The sequence below is a fragment of the Chiloscyllium punctatum genome, chromosome 39 (assembly GCF_047496795.1).
Source record: "Chiloscyllium punctatum isolate Juve2018m chromosome 39, sChiPun1.3, whole genome shotgun sequence".
Classification (NCBI taxonomy): Eukaryota; Metazoa; Chordata; class Chondrichthyes; order Orectolobiformes; family Hemiscylliidae; genus Chiloscyllium; species Chiloscyllium punctatum.
Genome location: NC_092777.1, coordinates 46,625,456 through 46,649,272, shown reverse-complemented (window position 1 = coordinate 46,649,272; position 23,817 = coordinate 46,625,456). Strand labels below are relative to the sequence as shown.

General features: G+C 40.4%; 1 protein-coding gene across 3 annotated transcripts in view; it reads left to right on the top strand.

Annotated features, from left to right (window-relative positions):
- tbc1d16 (TBC1 domain family, member 16) overlaps positions 1-23,817 on the top strand; it is a 131,895-nt gene that overhangs the window by 78,697 nt on the left and 29,381 nt on the right. For all 3 annotated transcript variants that reach the window (XM_072558612.1, XM_072558611.1, XM_072558610.1), the window contains 4 exons: positions 1,266-1,400; positions 7,812-7,998; positions 10,467-10,646; positions 23,559-23,705. In XM_072558612.1, the coding sequence (XP_072414713.1) occupies positions 1,266-1,400; positions 7,812-7,998; positions 10,467-10,646; positions 23,559-23,705 (649 nt within the window). The remainder of the gene's footprint in view (positions 1-1,265; positions 1,401-7,811; positions 7,999-10,466; positions 10,647-23,558; positions 23,706-23,817) is intronic.

Genomic DNA, 23,817 nt, shown 5'->3' with positions numbered 1-23,817 from the left:
TCAAGAAGAAAAAGAGGGAAAGAGGAAAAAAAAGGGGACAGAAAGGAAAAATATTTTAAAAGAAAGATGTTAATGTTGCTGATCTCCAACAGAAATTCAAAACTTAGAAGAATAAGACCTCATGCTTAAGAGTTAAATTTCAACAATAAAAATGTGGATTTGCAGTCATTTACAATGATCATGTTATTTTACTTCCACTTCTAAATATGAGTATCAATGGCAGGTTTGACTTACCAACAGTAGTATGGTGATGGTGAGTGACTTCAGTAGAAAAAAGAATATGTTTTATTAAAGCAGGCTGCCAATTCAGTATTTACTCATTTTGCAGCAATAGCATAGACAAATTTTCCTTCAAGTTCTTTAGAGAAGGTCAGTGAGTGGTTTGGATATTATTAGCTAGTGGAGCCTCAGGTGCATGCTTTTTTTTGTTTCACAACTTGCTACAGTAATATCTTTTCAAATGGCTCTTTGTCATTAATTCTTATACATGGAGTGTTTGTTTAGAGTTTCAAAACAAAATAGGTGGACTAAGTCTTTCATCTGTAGTTAATTTGAGATACAGCCTCTGTTGAGCCATTCCACAGAGTAGTAAATAGAGATAAGATTGTTCAATTTCTAAAGGAAAATGAAAAGCATGTCAACACCGCCTGCTCATAAGTCCCAGTCTTGACAGGAATCAGTGTCAATCAATAAGAATGATTAGATTAAAGTGGGGGAGCAAAAAAAGGAAAAAACAAATCCTAACTACTGCTATTATAACTCTGGCATTAAGAATGAGTACAATTTGAACAGAAACACTGAAGCACATTTCCAAATTGTGCTTTCAAATGTATATATGCCAAGTATGTTTTCTGTTCATTTTGATGGTGACTTTTTAATCAATGTCTTATGATATAATTGAACTGAGGGGATGTCGAGTACAGTAGAAGGCTTGCCTCATTTATGTAAAACAGTACTGTCCATTATCCACTCACCATGCTACAGTTAATATTATCAAAAGATATACTTTGAAGTTAAACAATATAAATTATGTTTTAGAAATTACTTTGTTTATTTTTGATATTTTAATTCAAAAAGCACAGCCATAATTGTGGGAGGTTCACTCACATCAGTCACTACACCAGCTCTGAAGGAAGGCAAAGGTAAAAGGCACCTGACAACCAGCTGGAGTAGGACCTATTATGTAAAATAAACTCAGCAGGAAAAGGGCGTGGTCTTTGTGAATGTCAGGAATTGAGGCTGAAGCCATTATTTTGTTTTATCAGATTATCTATGACTTCAGAGGAGCAGGAAGAATTTTGGCGAAAAATTCAGTTCACTGTCGATAAAGATGTGGTTCGGACTGATCGATCCAAACAGTTCTTCAAAGGGGAAAACAATCCCAATGTGGAAGCTATGAGGTAAGGTTGCAGTGTTACTATGTAGAGTGGTTAGATTTGAAGACCTCCTCCCGAAGTGGCAACCTGACACCAAATGAATTTTAAAAGCATTTGGCAAGCAATATTCTGCGCTATACAGTTCAACTTTTAATTTTGCACCATCTTTGAACAAGCAGAGAATTCTACTTCCCATTAGATGCGTCAAATGTGAAAATTGATGTTTGCGCTGTGTTTATCTACATTACATTAACCAAGTTTCGAAGTAATTTAGTCTACATTTTGATAGTTCTGAAAAATCTGATGAACTCTATCAATGCAAGTCTTTCCTTTTTATCCCTGATATTGAGTAAATGAAGTGGGCTGTCAATTGATAATTCTTCGTTGATTCAGGGAGGTGAATTTCTAGCTTAGAGGTGACTAAATGTTTTGCACAGGAAATGGTTTAGGTAGTGCAAAGACTACATTGAAATTGTGCAAATAACCTCAATACATTTCAAAAAAATAGTTGTAATATTAAGTTTTTAAGTTTTTGTCTTAAATGTTGTTTTGGGTAAAGAAACTCTCTACATTTCCGTAAGCAATCTGAGCCTGGACTTTTTTCAGAGCATGATGGTTTTGCTCAATAATTATAGTCCAAAAAGTATAAAGAGATAGGCATGTCTTCTTGCACAGATTCCTCAATTTTTCCTGAAGCAAAATGAACAAGTAATTAGATATGAATCAATCAGCTGCTTTATTTCACAGCATGGGAACTTAGAGGCCAAGATTATGATCGGATTCCTTATTTCAATCATTACATTTGTATTTCCATAATAATGCAGGGAATTGATATGCTGTGCCTCATAATCAGTCGCCTTGCTTGACATAAAGTAATTTCTAGCTAACCCTGCATGCTATAATCTTCTCGCAGCATTTGCTGGTTCTCCCTTCCTTGCTACTTTCGTTTTCATAAACCTAGCTGATTTTACAGCCATTTTTGGTCCTGATCTCTTGTTATAGAGTCAAAGAGATGTATGGCATGGAAACAGACCCTTCGGTCCATTGATATGTGGGGCATTTTTTTTTCTCTGCCTATATATAGTTGAGCATGGTTCTTGACTTTTTCCTCAATTTCCCAAATTTGAGGTAGACCAGAAAGCTGCCAATCAGGTTTAGTTATAGGATTCTACAGCATACAAACAGACCTTTTCGACCACCATTTCAAGTTAGTCAACAAACACCAAACTAACTAATCCCCATTACCTGTTATTGGTCCATTGCATGCTGTATCCTGGCATTTTAAGTTCTCATGCAGATGCTTCATAATTTTTGCAAGATTATCTCTTAGGCACCCATTCCATATATTTACTATTCTCTGCATGAAAAAAAATTCTTAGATTTACTTTAAACCACTTGCTGCTCACCTTAAACTTATGCCCTCTAGAATTAAGCATGTCTGCCATAGGGAAAGGGTTCTCATGATCAACTCTGTGTATGCCTCATAATTTTGTATATATCAATCAGACTCCCCTTCAGTCTCTTTTTTGTTCCAGTGAAAACAAACCCAGCCCATCCAACATCTCATAACTGAGATTTTTCTTCCCAGGCAACATCCTGGTCCAACCTCTGCATCCTTTCCAGTCCTTCCCATAGACCAAAACTGCACATAGAATACTATCTGTGGCCTAACCGATGTATAACGTTGCAACAGGATTTTCTTGCTCCTATATTCTGCGCTCTGGCTAATGAAGGCAAGCATCTTGAATGTCTTCTTCACCACCATGTCTACTAGTGCTGACACCTTCAGCCATGTATGGACTTGTACAACAAGGTCCCTTTGTTCCTCAGTACTCCCTAGGGACCCATTGTGTATACCCTTCCTTTATTAGATCTCCTAAAGTGCATTACCTCGTACTTTATCAGGATTAAATTCTATTACCAGTTGATCAATATCAATTTACCAGTTGATCAATATCAGACTGTAGCCAGAGAGCATCCTCCTCACTATCAACAATACCCCTAATTTTCCTGTCATTTGCAAACTTACTAATTATACCTTCTATATTCACATGTAAACCATGACAAACAGTAATGGTCAACACAGACTTCCAATTACGAAAAGAACTCTCCACCATTGCACTTTACCTCCTATTTCTAAGCCAATTTGGATCCAGTTTCACAAGTTGCTTTGGATCCCATGGACTCTTATCTTTTGGACAAGCCTTCCATGTAAGACCTTGTCAAATGTAAGTCCATGTAAACCACATTAATTGCACTACCCTTATCAATATATTTAGTCACCTTTTCTAAAACAAAACTCAACTAAATTAGTTAGGCAGTATCCCCCTCTAACAAATCCATGCTGACTATCCCTGATCAATCCCTGTCTTTCCGAGTATTGATTATTCCTGTCATAGAGTCAAAGATGTACAGCACGGAAATGGACCCTTTCGTCCAACTTGCCAGCACCCGGCCCATATCCCTCCAAACCCTTCCTATTCATATATCCATCCAGATTCCTTTTTAAATGCAATTGTACCAGCCTCCACCACTTCCTCTGACAGCTCATTCCATATACACATACCACGGGATTGGGGGCAAAGTACTAGATTGGATAGAGAATTGGTTGGCTAACAGGAAACAAAGGGTAGTGATTAACGGCTCCATTTCGAAATGGCAGGCAGTGACCAGTGGGGTACCGCAGGGATCCGTGCTGGGACCGCAGCTTTTTACAATATATGTAAATGATATAGAAGATGGTATCAGCAATAACATTAGCAAATTTGCTGATGACACAAAGCTAGGTGGTAGGGTGAAATGTGATGAGGATGTTAGGGGATTACAGGGTGACCTGGACAAGTTAGGTGAGTGGGCAGATGCATGGCAGATGCAGTTTAATGTGGATAAATGTCTGGTTATCCACTTTGGTGGCAAGAACAGGAAGGCAGATTACTACCTCAATGGTATCAAATTAGGTAAAGGGGCTGTTCAGAGAGATCTGGGTGTTCTTGTCCACCAGTCAATGAAGGCAAGCATGCAGGTACAGCAGGTCGTGAAGAAGGCTAATAGCATGCTGGCCTTCATAACAAGAGGGATTGAGTATAGAAGCAAAGAGGTGCTTCTGCAGCTGTACAGGGCCCTGGTGAGACCACACCTGGAGTACTGTGTACAGTTCTGGTCTCCAAATTTGAGGAAAGACATTCTGGCTATTGAGGGAGTGCAGCGTAGGTTCACGAGGTCAATTCCTGGAATGGCAGGATTGCCTTACACGGAAAGACTGAAGCGACTGGGCTTGTATACCCTTGAGTTTAGAAGACTGAGAGGGGATCTGATTGAAACGTATAGGCTTATGAAAGGACTGGACACTCTGGCAGGAGGGAACATATTTCCGTTGATGGGGGAGTGCCGAACCAGAGGACACAACTTAAAAATACGGGGTAGACCATTTAGGACAGAGATGAGGAGAAACTACTTCACCCAGAGAGTGGTGGCTGTGTGGAATGCTCTGCCCCAGAGGGCAGTGGAGGCCCAGTCTCTGGATTCTTTTAAGAAAGAATTGGATAGAGCTCTTAAAGATAGTGGAGTCAAGGGGTATGGAGATAAGGCTGGAACAGGATACTAATTAGGAATGATCAGCCATGATCATATTGAATGGCGGTGCAGGCTCGAAGGGCAGAATGGCCTACTCCTGCATCTATTGTCTAATCTAATCTCTGCATGAAAAAGTTGACCCTTAGGTCACTTTTACATCTTTCTCCTCTCACCCTAAACCTATGCCGTCTAGTTCTGAACTCCCCCGCCCCATCAAAGAGTAACCCACCCGTACCCATGCCCCTACCCTATTACTCTACATTTACTCCTGATTAATGCACCTAACCTACACATCCCTGAGCACTATGGGCAATTTAGCATGTCCAATTCACCTAACCTGCCCATCTTTGGACTGTGGGAGGAAACAGGAGGAAACCAACACAGACACTGGGAGAATGTGCAAACTCCACACAAACAGTCGCCAAGGCTGAATTTGAACCCAGGTCCCTGGCACTGTGAGGCAGCAGTGCTAACCACTGAGCCACGCAAACTCCGTTGCCTTTCGTTCATTCAATGATTAATATTCAGCCCACATGCTGGATCTTTTTTTCCATGATTTAGATACTTCAATTGTTAATTTATGAATGATAGAAAACAATTTTTTGTGACATTTCAAAGCAAACTGTCGAGCCCATTGCACTCCAATGCTTCAGAATTTTTTCCAATAATTTCCCTACCACTGTTGTCAGACTAATAGGCCTATCTCTATTGCCCTCTTGAACAAAGAAACCACGTTAGCTGTCATCCAATCATGTGACACTTCACCTGGGATCAACAAAGTCTTAAATATAATCTGTCAGAGCCCCAGCAAATTCCTGTCTTGTTTCCCATGGCATATATCTCATCTGGCCTTGGGGACTTATGCAACTACATGCACGCTAAAAACAACTAATACCTCCTTCTTATTAGCTTTAAAGTGTTCTAGAACCTCACCATCCCTAATGATATCCCCAGCTATAATGTCTTTCTCCTCTGTGAATACAGATGAGAAGTATTCATTTAAGACTTTGCCCATGTGCTGGCTTCATGAACAGGATGCCCTTTAGTCTCTAATAGGTCCCATTCTTTCCCTGGTAATTCTTTTACTCTTAATGTACTTTTTTAAAAAATCTTGCAGCTTTCCTTGATCTCATCTGCCAAAGATATTTCATAGCCCCTCTTTATTCTCCTAATCTAGCTTATAAGGAAGCTCCTACACTCTCTCCGCTTTTTTGAAGGGCCTCCCCATTTTTTAATGTACTATACCAGGCATATGCATACTTTCTCTTTATCAAATTCTCAATATCCCTTGAGTTCCCTGGATTTGCTGTACTTCCCCTTCACGTTTTAGAGAACATGCTAGCCCTAAATTTTCATTATGCTACTTTTAAAAGGATCCCATTTACCAAAAACCGACTTACCCGCAGTAACTACTCCCAGTCTATGTTTGCCAGATAATGTGTAATGATATTGAAATTGACACCCCCCCCCCCCCCCCCCCCCCCCCCCCCCCAATTTAGACGAATTTTATTTCTAAGCTTTACCCTGATTGCCTCATAGGAAGATCCTTTGAGGACATCCTCCCTTATTTCCACAGTGATGGTTTCCTTTCTCATTAGTGCAATGCTCCCACCTCTTTTACTTTTCTGCCTATCATGCCAGCAACTTCTATACCCTGGAATGTTGAGCTGCCACTCCTGTCCTTCCTTCACCCATATCCCAATGCTTATAACAGATCATTGATCAGCATTTGGAAATATGATATTAAATTCATCTGCCTTACCAGTTAAGCTGCTTGCTTTAAACTGATACAATTTAGCTTTCTAGACTCCTGTGTCCCTTTTATCCTGCCCATGTTTTCTCTGCCTATTGAACTGTCCAAGCCTAGCATTCATTCTATATCTGATTGGTCCTCACTCCTACTTTTCTATCTACTGTGTCCCATCCCCTACCAAGTCAGTTTAAAACCTCTCCAACAACACAAGCAAACCTACCAATAAGCATATTGGATCCATTCTAGTTAAAGTGCAATCTGACCAGCTTGTATAGGTCCCATCTATCCCAGAAGCTGTCCCAATAATCCAAAAATCTGAAGCCCTCCCTCCTACACCCTTTAGCCCCATATTTATCTTCCCTATCATATTCCTATACTTGGTAGTACGTGGCACTAGATGTAATCCAGAGATTAAAACAGTTCTACTTGTGAACCTACCACCTAACTCTCCTTTTTAAATTCCTGTTATGGGATTTTTGTTTTACTCATGTCATTGGAATCAACATGTGTCACAACTGCTGGTTGTTCACCCTCCCTAGTCAGAATGCCCTGCAGCCACTCTGAAACATGCCTGACCCTCGCACCATGGAGGCAGTGTACAATTTGCAAGTCTTATTTGCCATAGAACCACCTGCAAATTCCCCTTACAATTGAGTCTCTCATCATGAAAGCTCTCCCAGTATTTTTCTTTTCCTGCTATGCAGCAGAGCCAACTATAGTGCCACAAATTTGGCTGCTGCTGCTTTCTTCTTAGAGACCATGCCTCCACTGACACCCCCCCCCCCCCCAACAGTGTCCACTACTATTGCACTTACTCATGTTGAAACCAGCTTCATACAAAATTCACTAGGAAGGTCCAATCCAATTCATGACTTGTTTGGGAGTGCCTGTATTTATTTAACAGTTCTCCTGCTTTGTATGGGTAACAGTTTCCATGTCTGGCTTTACTATACAGTCTCTAAATATCTACAGCTTGTCGTTTTATTCTATAAATTGTGAAGACTCACAACACTGAAGGATCGTTGAATCCCACAATTCTTTGTGAATTAAAAAATGGAAAATTCTCGAAATATAGTACTTATGCATATTTTATTCAAATATTTTCACAGAAATATTTTGCTGAACTATGCAGTTTATAACCCTGAGATAGGGTATTCCCAGGGAATGTCAGATCTGGTGGCTCCAATCTTGTCAGAAGTCAGGGATGAGTCCGACACTTTTTGGTGTTTTGTTGGACTAATGCAGAATACAATTTTCATCAGCTCACCACGGGATGATGATATGGAAAGACAGCTGGTAAGTAGCAAGTTAGCTGAGAAAAATGTCTTTGCATAATGCTGAAAATGATTTGATGAGAACTAAATTAATTTTTGGAGAATGTTTCATTGTGATGTGACTCCTCATAATCTTTGCAGCACGATGAAAAATCCTTTACAATGGCGCTTACTTAGGAACAAGTCAAGCCTCGTGAAATATTGCTTTTCTTTTTGATTAGTGTATTATCTCTAGGTGTTTTGAGCAGTTTTTATGACTTACAATGGGAACTTAGAATTAGTTTTAGCTATTTGGAGCAGAATTCATTTGAACAGCTAAATGGATATTGTCACTGAAATTTAATTTGGTAGTCTTATGTGAATCGTTTAGAAAGTATTCAATTTCAATGATTAAGAATAAATCCGTCCCATTTGCGGTTATCCCAATTTTGATGGTAGTGCTCTGGATCCTTTTTTTAAGATTACTTAGTGTGGAAACAGGCCCTTCGGCCCAACAAGTCCTCACCGACCCGCCGAAGCGCAACCCACCCTACCCCTACATTTACCCCTTACCTAACACTACGGGCAATTTAGCATGGCCAATTCACCTGGCCTGCACATTTTTGGACTGTGGGAGGAAACCGGAGCACCCGGAGGAAACCCACGCAGACACTGGGAGAACGTGCAAACTCCACACAGTCAGTCGCCTGAGGCGGGAATTGAACCCGGGTCTCTGGCGCTGTGAGGCAGCAGTGCTAACCACTGTGCCACCCACATCCTTCATGCAGTAGATAAGCAGAGCTGGTTTAGGCTCCAGCTGCCCAACTGCAGTGGTCAACCTTTTTGCATCGGTGTTGCCGTATGTTAATTTTTTGCAGCCTAGAGTTGATAGAGGGCTGAAGTGAGGCATGCACAACAGTCATTAAAAAAAATTCTAAAGCAGTAAATTGATTATTCAAATGAATAACTAATGGCATTGCCCCTAAAGAGTACCAAGCACCAAAGCTTAATAATAAAGCCAAAGCCTTGCATTTTTGATTAAGAAGCAGAGCTAGACAGACACCAAGGAAGAAGGTGACAACTGAGACCAAGCTAAGGAATTTTTGCAGGTTAGAAGTGAATTGACTTTCAACTAGGGATTTCCTCCTCTCTCAGCCTGTTCTCACTCTCCTTTTTCCTTCTCTCACACTCCTTATCCCTTTCCCTCTATCCCTTTTACTCACTTCTCTCTTTTCCTCCTTCCTTTCCCTAGCTTTATACCCCTTCCCTCCTTTTTCTCACTTCTCTCACTCTGACTGACTGACTGACTGACTTTCTTACTCTGCCCCCTAGTAACTTCAATGAAATAATTCATGGGGCTTTGCATTTCAAAAATTAATCAGAATTTTTATTTAGTTAATAGCAAATCTTACCAGGGACGTGTATGATCATGATCAGCAAAGTTGTTGAAAGTGCATTACGACCTCAGTTCTGTGCTAAGGCTGCAGTGCAGACCACTGAGATAGCAGTCTATTGTGAGAACTTCCAATGTGTACTACCAGGCCGTTTAACCAGAAGCCACCAACCCTTAACTGTGGCTTAACAAGGCCAACAGCTCCCCATGACTTACCTGCACAGCAGAGCCCAAACCCTTCCCACTGCATTCCTGTAGCAGCCAAAAACAGCGGCTGCCTACCTCACCAGTGGCTTTCGGTGGTGGCAACCTGGCCTGTCTGTCCCTGACCAACCAAAATGAACTTCTGTAGCTGGTCTGGACCCTACATGTCTTCTGGTTTCCATGGCCCCCAAAAAGAAACTGATCCTCAGTCAGATCTACCAGTATTTGACCAAGAACATCATCTTCTACACAATAAACATGGCGAGCTGGCAGTATTCCATCTGCCATGACTTCTCCCTGAATGACTGCTTTAAGAAAGTGCCCAGGGAAAGGATGATCTCGATGATCAACCCCCTGCTCAGCCCCACATCCTGCTCCTTTCCGGCTATTGAATACTATGGATGTTAAAAATCTGTAATGAAAACAGAAAGCCTCCTATTCCCAGAACCGCCCTGCACGCTCCCTGCCACTGCTCCAGACCTTGGGTTGCTCAAGCTTCTGCATTGGTCGACCAGTTTCTTCTGCATTTGCTGCTGATAGCTTCACAGCACGCAGAGGAGAGAAAGACCTTTGATTGGAGAAATAGTAAGATCACTTTAAATTAAGGCAGTTGTTGGGCCATATGAAATGCTCTAGCAAGCCATATATGGCCCAAGGGTTGCAAGTTGGATACCTCCTACCTTATTGCAACATGCATTGTAAATGAGATGTAATTGTTAAATTTTCAATTATAAATGCAACAAGTATTTTTAAGACACTATTCTTGAATTATATGCATGCACTCTTTAATCCTTTTTTTAAAAAATTATTGATGATCTCCTACTTTTAAGAGCCCGGTACAGTTCATTACATGTTTATGCGCGTGTGCTTGGATATTTTTAAAAATGCAATGGCTGTATATTTGTCTTTTAAAGCTGTACCTGAGAGAGTTGCTGAGATTGATGCACCCCCGCTTTTACCAGCACTTGGTGTCCCTGGGTGAGGATGGGCTCCAGATGCTGTTCTGCCATCGATGGATTCTTCTCTGTTTTAAACGCGAGTTTCCAGAAGCAGAAGCACTTCGCATTTGGGAGGCATGTTGGGCTCATTACCAGGTTAGGATTTGCTCTTTTTGGTTTTATAAATCCAGTAGACTCTGAATGCTGATTGTGGGATTAATGAACTTGCAGCAGCCTTCCTGCTGAAGGCTTAATGCCAAAAACATCGACTCTCCTGCTCCTCGGATGCAGCCCGACCTGCTGTGTTTTTCCAGTGCCACACTTTTCAACTATTATTTTCAAGCCAATACATTTGAACATAATTTCCCTCAGTAATGGACTTAAGACTCTTTCAGCTTGATAATATATGTAAATGCTATATATAATAGGAGAAAGTGAGGACTGCAGATGCTGGAGATCAGAGCTTAAAAATGTGTTGCTGGAAAAGCGCAGCAGGTCAGGCAGCATCAAAGGAGAAGGAGAATTGACATTTCGGGCATAAGCCCTTCTTCAGGAATGGCTTCCTTACCTCTCTTTAAATCTGCCACCCTGTAGGGTAAATACTATAAACCGTCATTCTAGATTGCCCCACAAAGGGAAGCATTTCCTCCACGTTGGTAGATAGGTACAGGAGAGCATTTAGCCATCTTCACTTCTTTGTGTAAATGGTAGCACCAGCAACAGCTTGTCTTGTCTTACCAAAGAATTAATTTTATATATGAATATTCTGTGTGATGAAAAAATCTCTTGACGCGAGACTTACATTTGCCTAGGTTTAAACCTGTGTCCTACTATCTTACAGTTATAATTGAATTTAATGTTCTTAATCTATCCAGTGTTCTTAATCTATCCTTTCCAAGCTGTTTACTTTCTTAAATACCTCATGAGACCACCTTTCAGACATTTTTTTAAGGTTTAGAAGCCCAAGTTTTATCATTATTCCTAATTACGTAGTTGAAGCTTAAGACCTAATTCTTGGTTCTCTGTGCTTTTCAAGATTGAAATTCTGAAAAATATTGGGGGTTGTGTTCAAGCTGTTATCTACCCAGAATTTTGAATAGCTTGATTTCTGCCACCTTGTAATAAGTTTAACATTGTAATTGATTTGGCATTTGTGTTGCAATGGTGCTTGTTTCTTGGTTGTACTAAGTGCATTATGGAAAATATGACTAAAAATGAATTTACCTTTTTAAAAGAAATAAGAAAAAGCAAAAGTGGATTTTTAAGTAGCAAATGTAGCACCATTATTCAATAAAGGGAGGGGGGAAAAAAACAAAACAATAGCTGACATGAGTTGAAGATTGCTGAAATCCATTATTCAGTAGGTAGTAATAAGGCAGTTAAAAAAAATCAAAGTATGTTTAGACAAAACCATCTGTTATGATAAGGAGATTGTATTTGAAAAATCCATCATAATGACTTGAGATGTTTCTATTAGGGTGCTGAAGGGGAGCCCATGGGTGTAGTGTATCTGCATTTTCAAAAACCATAAGACATAAGAGCAGAATTAGGCCATTCGACTCATTTGAGTCTGCTCCATCCTTTGATCGTGGCTGATATGTTTCTCAACCCCATTCTCCTGCCTTCACCTTTGGTCTCAAGAATCAAGAATCTATCTATCTCTGTTTTACGTACACTCAACCACTTGGTCTCCACAACCCACTCTGTGGCAATGAGTTCCACAGATTAACCACCATCTTGCTGAAGAAATTCCTCTTCATCTCAGTTCTAAAATGTTGTCCCATCATTCTGAGGCTGCGCTGTCAGCTCCCAGTCTGTTCTACTGGTGGAAACATCATCATCTTCATGTTCACTCTATCCAGGCCTCTCAGAATACTGTAAGTTTCAATCAGATCCCCCCTCATCTTTTCAAACTCCATTGATTACAGGTTCTGAGTCCTCAGCCATTCCTCATATGACAAGCCCTTCATCTACAGGATCATTCTTGTATAACTCCTGTGGACCCCCTCCAATGCCAGCACATCCTTTCTTGGATACGGGTCCAAAACTGCTTATAATATTCCAAATGCGGTCTGATCAGAGGTTTACACCGTCTCAACAGTGCATTTCTGCTCTAGTATTCTAGCTTTCTTGAAATTAATAGCATTTGCCTTCCTAACTGTCAAGTGAACCTGCATGTTAACCTTAAGAGAATCCTGAACTAGGACTCCCAAGTCTCTTTGCCCTTCAGATTTGAGAAGCTTTTCCTCATTTAGAAAATAGTCTACACCTCTATCCTCCCTATCAAAGTGCATTACCTCACACATTTGTATTCCATGTGGCCCATCTTGTCCAATCTCCTAGCCTGTCCAAGTCCTTCTGCAGCGTTCCCATTTTCTCAACACTGCCTGCCTCTTCACTATCTTTGTGTCATCAGCAAACTTGACAACAATGCCCTCAGTTCCTTTGTCTGGATCATTAACTTATGATGTGAATAGCTGCAGTCTTAACACAGAAACCTGCATTACTCCACAAGTCACTGGCTGCCATCCTGAAAAAGACCCCTTTGTCCTTACTCTCTGCCTTCTACCAGTTAGCCAATCCTCAATCCATTGGAAGTACTTTACCCCTAACACTTGGGCTCTTATTTTATTTAGCAGCTTCCTTTTAAGCACCCCATCAAAGGCCTCTTGGAAATGCAAATAGATCACATCCACTGGCTCTCCTCTGTCTGAATCAAAACCAAAAGCACTGCGGATGCTGTAAATAAGAAACAAAAGCAAATGTTGCTGGAAAAGTTCTGCAGGTCACTTCACAGTTGCTGCCACATTACTAAGCTTTTCTAGCAACTTCTGTTTTTGTCTCCTTCAGCTAACTTGCTCATAACTGCCTCAAGGAATTATAACAGAATTTTCAGGCATGAGCTCTCTGTGACAAAGCCATGCTGACCTATTTGACCTATTTTACCGTGCAAGTGCTCCACGATCTCATCCTTAATAATGGACTCTAAAATCTTACCAATGCCAAGGTCAGGCTAACCGACCTATAGTTTCCTGTCTTCTGCCTCTCTCCCTTTTTAACCGGGGCTATTACATTAGCCATTTTCTGGTTTTCTGGGATTCTTCCTGACCCCAGTGATTCCTGAAAGATCACCATCAATGCATCTACAATCTTTTCAGTTATCTCTATCAGAACTCTGAGGTGTAGTTCACCTGCTCCTGGGAATTTATCCACCTTCAGATCTTTCACCTTCCCCAGCACCTTCTCCTTTGTGATAGTCGCAATACTCACCTCCGCCTATGACTCTCTTGAAGTTCTGGTATGCTTGTGAAAACTGATGAAAAGTACCTATTTGGTTCCTCTGGCATTCACTAAGGTCTCACATAACTGGTAGTTGCACAGGATAGATTGCCTGGGTTTGGAAATAATATGTTAGTATGGATGGATAATTGGTTAAGGATTGAAAGCAGAGAGTAGGAGCAAACAGTTCATTTTCAGCCAGTTGTGTGTTGCTGTACGAATCAATGATGAGCCTCAACTGTTTCAAATCTGTGTTAATGACTTGTATAGAGGGACCAAATCCAGGTTTGCTGTTGAAACAAAGCTGGATGGGAAAATAAACTGCGAAGAAGATACAAAGGAATTTGTAAAGGAATCTACATTGATTAGGTTGCTGAGTAACATGGCAGCAGATGGAGTATATTTGGGGAAATCACTGAGAGGAAAAACAGAAATTTTTCAATGGTGAGAAACTATAACCTTTGTCATTTAATGCCTCTTCTCCTCCATCCTGTCACAGACCTTGTCTTTTGTTATTTCTACCCCCTCTTCCACAGCTCAAAACCTGTTATGTGTATTGCTGATTTAAGGTAATCTCAACCTGAAATGTTAACTTTCTCTAAGGGCAGCATGGTGACTCAGTGGTTAGCACTACTGCCTCACAGTGCCAGGGTCCCAGGTTCAATTCCAGCCTCAGAAAACTGTCTGTGTGGAGTTTGCACATTCTCCCCATGTCTGCGTGGGTTTCCTCCAGGTACTCCGATTTCCTCCCACAGTCTAAAGATGTGCCGGTCAGATGAATTGGCCATGCTAAATTGCCTATAGTGTTAGGTGCATTAATCAGAGGGAAATGGGTCTGGGTGGGTTACTCTTCGGAGGGTCTGTGTGGACTGGTTGGGCCAAAGGGCCTGTTTCCACACTGTAAGGAATCTAATCTAATCTCTCTGCCTGAACTGCTGAGTATTTCCAGAATTTCTTTTCTATTTCAAATTTCCAGTATCTCCCCAGTATTTTACTTCAGAACTAATTAAACTAAATGTTGGTGTTATGGGCTTGTACAATAAACGCCAGAAGGTATTGAAATGCAAACGCAGAAAACAATTGAAAAGAAAAATAGTATGTGCCATTTCCTGCAGAGAATTGGATTTATGAAATCTTGCGGCAGTTGTATAAAGTTTTGATGGGCCCACACCTTAAGAATTTAGTACAGTTTTGGTCTCTGTAATGAAGAAAATAAATACTTGCCTTATAGTGGATCAAGATATTAGACTGATTCCTGGAATGAAAGGGTTGTCCTAATACAAAAGAATTGAGTTGAATGAATCTATAATTGGCTGGTGTTTAGAGGAATGAGAGGTGACTAATAAAAACAAATGAAAGAGCTTGGCCGCATAGATGTTGAATTGGAAGGAGCCATGGTCATTTTGAATTCTGCACTTCAGACAGCTGTAGATGCTGAGTTGTTGAGTATATTCAAGACAGAGTGTTTTCGACTTGAGCATGAAAGGAGAGCTGTTGTGAAGGGTCATTTGACCTACTGCTCATTTCTTCTATTCTTGCAAATAGCTGAACTTAACTCTTCTCAAGTAATCAGGCGAAAGTGAATACTGCAGATGCTGGAGATTAGAGTCAAGAGTGTGGTGCTGATGAAGGACTTTTGCCCGATTCTCCTGCTCTTTGGATGCTGTCTGACCTGCTATGCTTTTCCAGCACCATACTCTCGACTTCTCAAGTAATGACTGGTATGCATCTTTAAACAAAGTTGCGCACTACTTTGGTCATTGTGTGGTCAGGACAGTATATTGGTGGATTCAATGACAAACTAAAACAGATTATTTTCTCCTCTTCTCTGGAGGGATATGCCACCAGACATTATTCAATTAAGTTGTGGATTACTTAAATATTCATTTTATATATACAATTCAGCAATATAGTTTGTCAGTCATTAATCTTTATGAACCATAGTTCACCCCAACTAGCACCAATTCTTCTTCCACTGCAGGAGCCTGACTGATGCAAAGTGGCTCTGGTGAAATTGCTTTGCAAACAACTGTGCGGTGCTATCTTGCTCTGGTAAAGGTAAAGTAGCCATAGTCCCAAAGGACCATAGAGCTGCTCTCCCATCAGAGAAGGATGACACTTGGTGATGGTTTAATCACAGGCGAGGGGAGGGATTGAAAAGAGTTCTTCATAGTAACCTCAGGGGATTGAACCTACACAGTTGGCATCACTCTGCATTGTACGCCAACCATCCAGCCCCCATTCTGCTACTGTTCAGTAAAAAAGGTGAGTTCTATAGATAAAAATGCATAATATCACATTTCTTTCTGTCAATGCTGTCTGCTAGCTTAAGTAAATAATTGCTTGGCCTGCTGTCCTTTTTAGACAGTGATAGCTTTAATTTGAATCTATTGAGCAGGACTGAAATGCCAAAATAATTGTGCAAAAACTAAGCAAGTTCTGAGTAATATTTCATGTTAGACTTGATTCATAAATTCTTAGATTTTTTTAATTAAAAAGAACATAAAGTTTAAAGAGAGTTTAAGGATTACAGCGGATTATATCTGTCATAAATGCTGTTGGTTGCGAATTTTATCAGATCGGTTGGAGAGACAGTTAGAAGCAATGAGAAATTTGCAACAACAACAGTGTGTGGTGGATGGCAGTTATAGGAATGGGGGAAAGTCTCAGATACATAGATGGGTTAACTCCCAGGAAAGGTAAGACAGGTAGGCAGCTAGTGCAGGAGTCTTTTGTGGCTATATCCATTTCAAACAAGTATGTTGTTTTGGAAAATGTAGGGGAGGATGGATTCTCAGGGGAACATAGCACGAACAGCCAAGTTTCTGGTGTTGAGACTGGCTCCAATGCAACGAGGGGTACGTTGGGTTCCAAGAGATCAACTGTGTTAGGGGATTCTCTAGTCCGAGGTGTAGACAGACGTTTCAGAATGGTGTGTTACTTCCCTGGTGCCAGGATCAAGAATGTCTCCGAGAGGGTGCGGAATGTTCTCGGGGGAGAGGGGTCAGGAAGAGGTCATTGTCCACATTGGAAACAACGACATAGGTTGTTCTCAACAAAAAGGTTGAGAATCTGAAGGGAGATTACAGAGAGTCCGGTAGGAATTTAAAAAGGAGGTCCTCGAGAGTAGTAATATCTGGATTACTACTGGTGCTATGAGCTAGTGAGGGCAGGAATAGGAGGATAGAGCAGATGAATGCATGGCTGAGGGGCTGGTGAATGAAAGAAGGATTCACATTTTTGGATCATTGGAATCTCTTTTGGGGTAGAAGTGACCTATACAAGAAAGATGGATTGTACCTAAATTGGAAGGGGACTAATATACTGGCAGGGAAATTTGCTGGAGCTGCTTGCGAGGATATAAACGAGTAAGGTTGGGGTTTTTGGGGGGGGGGGGGGGGGAAGGAGAGTGGGGGGGGGAAGAGTGGGCCGGGTGGGGCCCATGGAGATAGTGAGGAAAGAGGTCAATCTTAGACTGATACAGTTGAGAACAGAAACGAGTCAAACAGTCAGGGCAGGCAGGGACAAGGTAGCACTAATAAATTCAACTGCATTTATTTCAGTGCAAGGGGCCTAACAGGGAAGGCAGATGAACTCAGGGCATGGTTAGGAACATGGTATTTCATAGCAATTACAGAAACATGGCTCGGGATGGGCAGGACTGGCAGCTTCATGTTCCAGAATATAAATGCTATAGGAAGGATAGAAAGGGAGGCAAGAGAGGAGGGGAAGTGGCGTTTTTGATAAGGGATAGCATTACAGCTGTGCTGAGGGAGGGTATTCCTGGAAATACATCCAGGGAAGTTATTTGGGTGTGGAACTGAGAAAAAGAGAGGGATGATCACCTTTTTGAGATTAAATTATAGACCTCCTCATAGTCAGAGGGAAATTGAGAAACAAATTTGTAAGGAGATCTCAACTATCTGTCAGAATAATACGGTGGTTATGGCAGGGGACTTTGATTTTCCAAACATAGACTGGGACTGCCATCGTGTTAAGGGTTTAGATGGAGAGAAATTTCTTGAGTGTGTACAAGGCAATTTTCTGATTCAGTATGTGGATGTACCTAGTAGAGAAGGTGCAAAACTTAAACTACTCTTGGGAAATAAGGCAGGACAGGTGACTGAGGTGTCAGTGGGAGAGCACTTTAGGGCCAGCGACCATAATTCTATTAGATTTAAAATAGTGATGGAAAAGGTTAGACCAGATCTAAAAGTTGAAGTTCTAAATTGGAGAAAGGCCAATTTTGACGATCTTAGGCAAGAACTTTCGAAAGCTGATTGAGGGCAGATGTTCATAGGTAAAGGTACGGCTGGAAAATAGGAAGCTTTCAGAAATGAGGTAACGAGAATCCAGAGAAAGTATATTCCTGTTAGGGTGAAAGGAAAGGCTGGTAGATATAGTGAATGCTGGATGACTAAAAAAATTGAGGGTTTGGTTAAGAAAAAGAAGGAAACGTATGATAGATCAAGTGATTCCTTAGAGTGTAAAGGCAGTTGGATTATACTGAAGAGGGAAATCAGGAGGGCAAAAAGGGGACGTGAGATAGCTTTGGCAAATAGAATTAAGGAGAATCCCAAGGGTTTTTACAAATACGTTAAGGACAAAAGGATAACTAGGGAGAAAATAGGGCCCCTCAAAGATCAGCAAGGCTTTGTGTGGAGCTGCAGAAATGGGGGAGATACTAAACTAGTATTTTGCATCAGTATTTACTGTGGAAAAGGATATAGAAGATATAGACTGTAGGGAAATAGATGGTGACACCTTGCAAACTGTCCATATTGCAGAGGAGAAAGTGCTGAATGTCTTGAAATGCATAAAGATGGATAAATCCCCAGGACCTGATCAGGTGTACCCTAGAACTCTGTGGGAAGCTAGAGAAGTGATTGCAGGGCCTCTTGCTGAGATATTTGTATCATCGATAATCATAGGTGAGGTGCTGAAAGACTGGAGGTTGGCTAAAGTGGTGCCACTGTTTCAGAAGGGTGGTAAGGACAAGCCAGGGAACTATAGACCAGTGAGCCTGATGTCGGTGGTGGGCAAGTTATTGGAGGGAATCCTGAGGGACAGGATGTACATGTATTTGGAAAGGCAAGGACTGATTAGGGATAGTCAACATGGCTTTGTGCGTGGGAAATCATGTCTCACAAACTTGATTGAGTTTTTTGAGGAAGTAACAAAGAGGGTTGATGAGGGCAGAGGGATGTGATCTATATGGATTTCAGTAAGGCATTCGACAAGGTTCCCCATGGGAGATTGATTAGCAAGGTTAGATCTCACGGAATACAGGGAGAACTAGCCATTTGGATACAGAACTGGCTCAAAGGTAGAAGATGGTGGTGGTGGAGGGTTGTTTTTCAGACTGGAGGCCTGTGACCAGTGGAGTGCCACAAGGATCGGTGGTGGGTCTTCTACTTTTTGTCATTTACATAAATGATTTGGATGTGAGCATAAGAGGTACAGTTAGTAAGTTTGCAGATGACACCAAAATTGGAGGTGTAGTGGACAGCAAAGAGGGTTACCTCAGGTTACAACAGGATCTTGATCAGATGGGCCAATGGGCAGAGAAGTGGCAGACTGAGTTAATTCAGATAAATGTGAGATGCTGCATTTTGGGAAAGCTAATCTTAGCAGGACTTATACACTTAATGGTATGGTCCGAGGGAATGTTGCTGAACAAATAGACCTTGGAGTTCAGGTTCATAGCTCCTTGAAAGTGGAGTCGCAGGGATATAGGATAGTGAAGAAGGCATTTGGTATGCTTTCCTTTATTGGTCAGAGTATTGACCAACAGGAGTTGGGAGGTCATGTTGCGGCTGTACAGGACATTGGTTTAGGCCACTGTTGGAATATTGTGTGCAATTCTGGTCTCCTTCCTATCGGAAAGATGTTGTGAAACTTGAAAGGGTTCAGAAAAGATTTGCAAAGATGTTGCCAGGGTTGGAGGATTTGAGCTAGAGGAAGAGACTGAACAGGCTGGGGCTGTTTTCCCTGGAGCGTAGGAGGCTGAGGGGTGACTTTATAGAGAGTTACAAAATGATGAGGGGCATAGATAGGCTAAATAGACAGTCTTTTCCCTTGGGTCGGGGAGTCCGGAACTAGAGGGCATAGGTTTAGGGTGAGAGGGGAAAGATATGAAAGAGACCTAAGGGGCAGCTTTTCCACACAGAGGGTGGTACGTGTATGGAATGAGCTGTCAGAGGAAGTGGTGGCTGCTGGAACAATTGCAACATTTAAAAGGCATTTGGATGGGACTGGTTTGGAGGAATATTGGCCAGGTGCTGGCAGGTGGGGCTAGATTGGGTTGAGATATCTGGTTGGCATGGACGGGTTGGACCGAAGGGTCTGTTTCCATGCTGTACATCTCTATGACTCTATGACTGTATAAAGGTGCTGTAAAATAGAGACAACTCTGACTGTTTGTACTATTTCGTACCAAATGGTATGCTTTCATGTTTTGAAATTAAAATGTTCTTTCCTGACAAATTCAATAATAGGCAATTATTCTCAAGCAGTTGGAATGACAGAATAACCATTGTAGTAAACGTTTCCAAGAGTTGTGCTACCATGCCCCATCTTGATTCACCAATCAGGACTTTAAAAGGCCATAAGAATTTGTTGACAAAACTTAGTCAATTGAGATGGTTGACTGAAGTGGCAAAATGAGGAGTTTAAATAGCAGTGGAGGAGCAGAAATATCAGTACGATCTGGATATGCTAGGGGCACTCTATTTCTGTCAGAATTTGTTAATAGTCTGATATGTTAATTGGATTCCCCAGTAATGAATATGAACAGTACGGCAGGAAAGAAAATCACTTTGAATTGTGATTTGGAGATGCCAGTGTTGGGCTGGAGTGTACAAAGTTAAAAATCACACAACACCAAGGTCGTCATCCCAACAGGTTTAATTGGAAGCACACTAGCTTTCGGAACTATAACCTGGTGTTGTGGGATTTTTTACTTTGAATTGTAATATTGTTATTGAATGCAATATGAGGCACCTGTTTATTTCTCCCCTCCTGGTTAACATTCTGCACCATGCTTCAGCTGTTACCAATTGTTTTCCCACCAGTGTCACCAGTCTTTGATAGTTTCTGCTTTATTTCCATTTCAAAAAAAGCAAAGGTTACACTTTTTCATCGGTATGTTGGATGCATTGAGTTTTAAATATTGCTTTTAAGAACGGTCAGAATTCTACATTCTCTGACAAGAATAACACCTGTCTTTGTTGTCTGGCCACAACACAACTTCATGTGTCAAATTTTCTTCTTGTTTGCAGTATAAACATAAACACTTCCATGCAATTTTGGAGGAGCATGTGCATTTTATTCCAATATTGAATCTGCCACAGTAACAACACCAACTGTTTTCCTCCACAACCAAGTCTCAGACTTAGCCTGACTAGGGGAGGCACACCTCCTACCCAGCCCATGATGGAGTTCACAGGCCAAACAATTTTTTTTAACTCCAGGGAAGTCCAGATCAATCGGTATTAGTTTTTGTAATAGAAATAGTCAAGCTCAATCAAAGTTCATTTCAGTAGTTTTATGGCTACCAAATGATCATCTTTGCAGCATATATCTGTTTAAAATATGTATAAAATGCAGGTTTAGCAGTTTACAAAGAGCTTTATACGAGCAACTCTTTCTATCAATTGAAAACCTTAATTTCGAGGAAACATTATTTCTTTTCCCCACCATTTTCCAACTTTCCAATTTATATTATGTATATTAATCCTGTACTCATCCACCTGCTGCTGTCAACAGCCTAGAATTCTAGAGTGCCTTTAATGTAGAACTGAAGGGTCCAGTTTATGTTGGCTAGGGTAGGTGTAGAATAACACCAGTAGTGTGGTTTCAGTTCCTATTGGCTGAGAGTTCTTGGAACCCTATAGTGATATCAGTAACTCTCAGTCTGAGGGTGCTACGTGAAGGGAGAGATAATACAGTAGAATGTCCAAAAGAATTTCACCGAAGCATTATTTTGGCATGACCCTCATGAGTTATTAGTGAAAGGCAAAGTGGTACATTTTAATGAGTATCTTGAAGAATCCGAGCTGAATTTTTTACATCACTAACTGCTGAGACCCTTTTGATTGTGCAAAGAAATGGCTCTTAATATCCTTCAACCCTTGCTTTCTTATCAATGTAAATGTGGCAAAGTATAAAACTTTGTTTCTAGGTTCTCTTGTCTAGACCCCTCAATTACTCAGTACTTTTCTCTACCTAATATGTCCTGTGCATAATTTAAGCACTCTTTCAAATGACAGTATAATCTCACAAGTTTTTATTTTTAAAGTCCTAGTTATTTGATTCTTTTTGATATTTGCATTACTTTGCACACCAAGTGAATCTGTACTACTCCGTCTCTACTGTTTTAAGATCTTTCCTCAAGTTTTGGAGCCCAAATCTGAATGCAGTACTCTATCAGTTGCTCTATTTAGGTTTTATATAAATCATTAATATAACTTACTTTATTTGCTTTTTTTTTCAAATTTCCTCTTCTACCTGCAGCTGATAACATTAGGCAGTTGTAAACCCCTAAAGTTTCCAAATCCCTCAACTCTTGAATATCACCCAACATTCCAATTCGAAATACATTATATCATAACACACTCACAATATTTGAATTTAATTTCCTATTTTTATGCGCATTTCATTATTGTACTTGTGGCTTTTATTCAGGTGTGACAGCTTGATGGTTAAATAGCCTCGTTTTCCAGAAGGCTTATCAATTCTAGGTTTTCTCAATGCAATTATTTTGAAGTTTGGGTTTGAAATCATCCTTCCACAAATACTCCTTCACAACAATCATGATTGTTGGCTGAAGAAGTAAGAAGTCCTAGCAATTGTAACTGAATTCTTGACTGAGCTTCTGGAAAGTACTGTATCAGAATGTCATACCAACTCAACATACTAAAGAACAACCATGATTTTGAATGAACTTCAGCCAAGCAAAAATGTTGTTGTTTCCAAATATTTTTATAAAACATTTATACTTATAGTTCAATATTCTAAAACAAATTCTACGACTTTACAAATGACATTTTGGTCAATGATTTTAATCTGCAATTTAACCAATGTTTTGCCACAGTGAAGGAAACTTTTATCTGACTAATGTACCAGTAGGATCCATGTAAATTTCATGTCTGTTCTCATCTGTGTTAGTTTTTGTTAGTTGACCTTTTCTTCACAATCATGAGTATTTCTCTTTGCTGCATTTGAACAAAATAATAATCTGCAACTTTTATGAACAACTATGTAAACTTGCTAATACTGTCTTTTTTTTATGGTAAGCTTTACTTACTTTCCTTGCACAGAAATAAAGATTTGAAGTATACTCAATAACAACATAGTAAATTTCAGAGCTAGCCTGACTAGCAATGACTGGATTGTGTCACAAGATGAAACTTTACATTCATGGATGAAACTTAAAAAGATCACGGCAGTTGATAAGTAAATTTACATGAAAGCAAAGATGTCCATTCCTATGAGGAAGAGGAAGAAAAATTCCTGCTGTATTTATTTTAGGTGTGCACATGGCCTAAAATGATCCTCTCTCCAAACTTCAGTAGACTAAGGGCAAGTATTCTTCATAGGGAGATGTTTAGGATATTGTGACCAGTGATTGTGAAAAAGTACAGCAAAATGTTGATATTATTTTAGTTATTGGTAAGTCAGAGAAATGGCTATCACCCTTGCAAATCTGATACTTACAATGGTGAATGATTAGAGTGTATCTGAGATTTCTGTTTGCTAATGAAGTCACTTTGTATATGTGTCTTGCAGACTGACTACTTTCACCTGTTTGTTTGTGTGGCCATTGTTGTGATTTATGGGGATGACGTGATTGAACAGCACTTAGCAACAGACCAGATGCTCCTTCATTTCAGCAACCTGGCCATGCATATGAGTGGGGAAATTGTTTTAAGGAAGGTAGGAACCAGTTTTCTTTTTTTAAAAAAGTGTTTTTGTTTATAAATTATGATTGAATATATATGTTTTTCAATTGAGTTTATCCCACTACTTAAATACCTCTTGATATAAC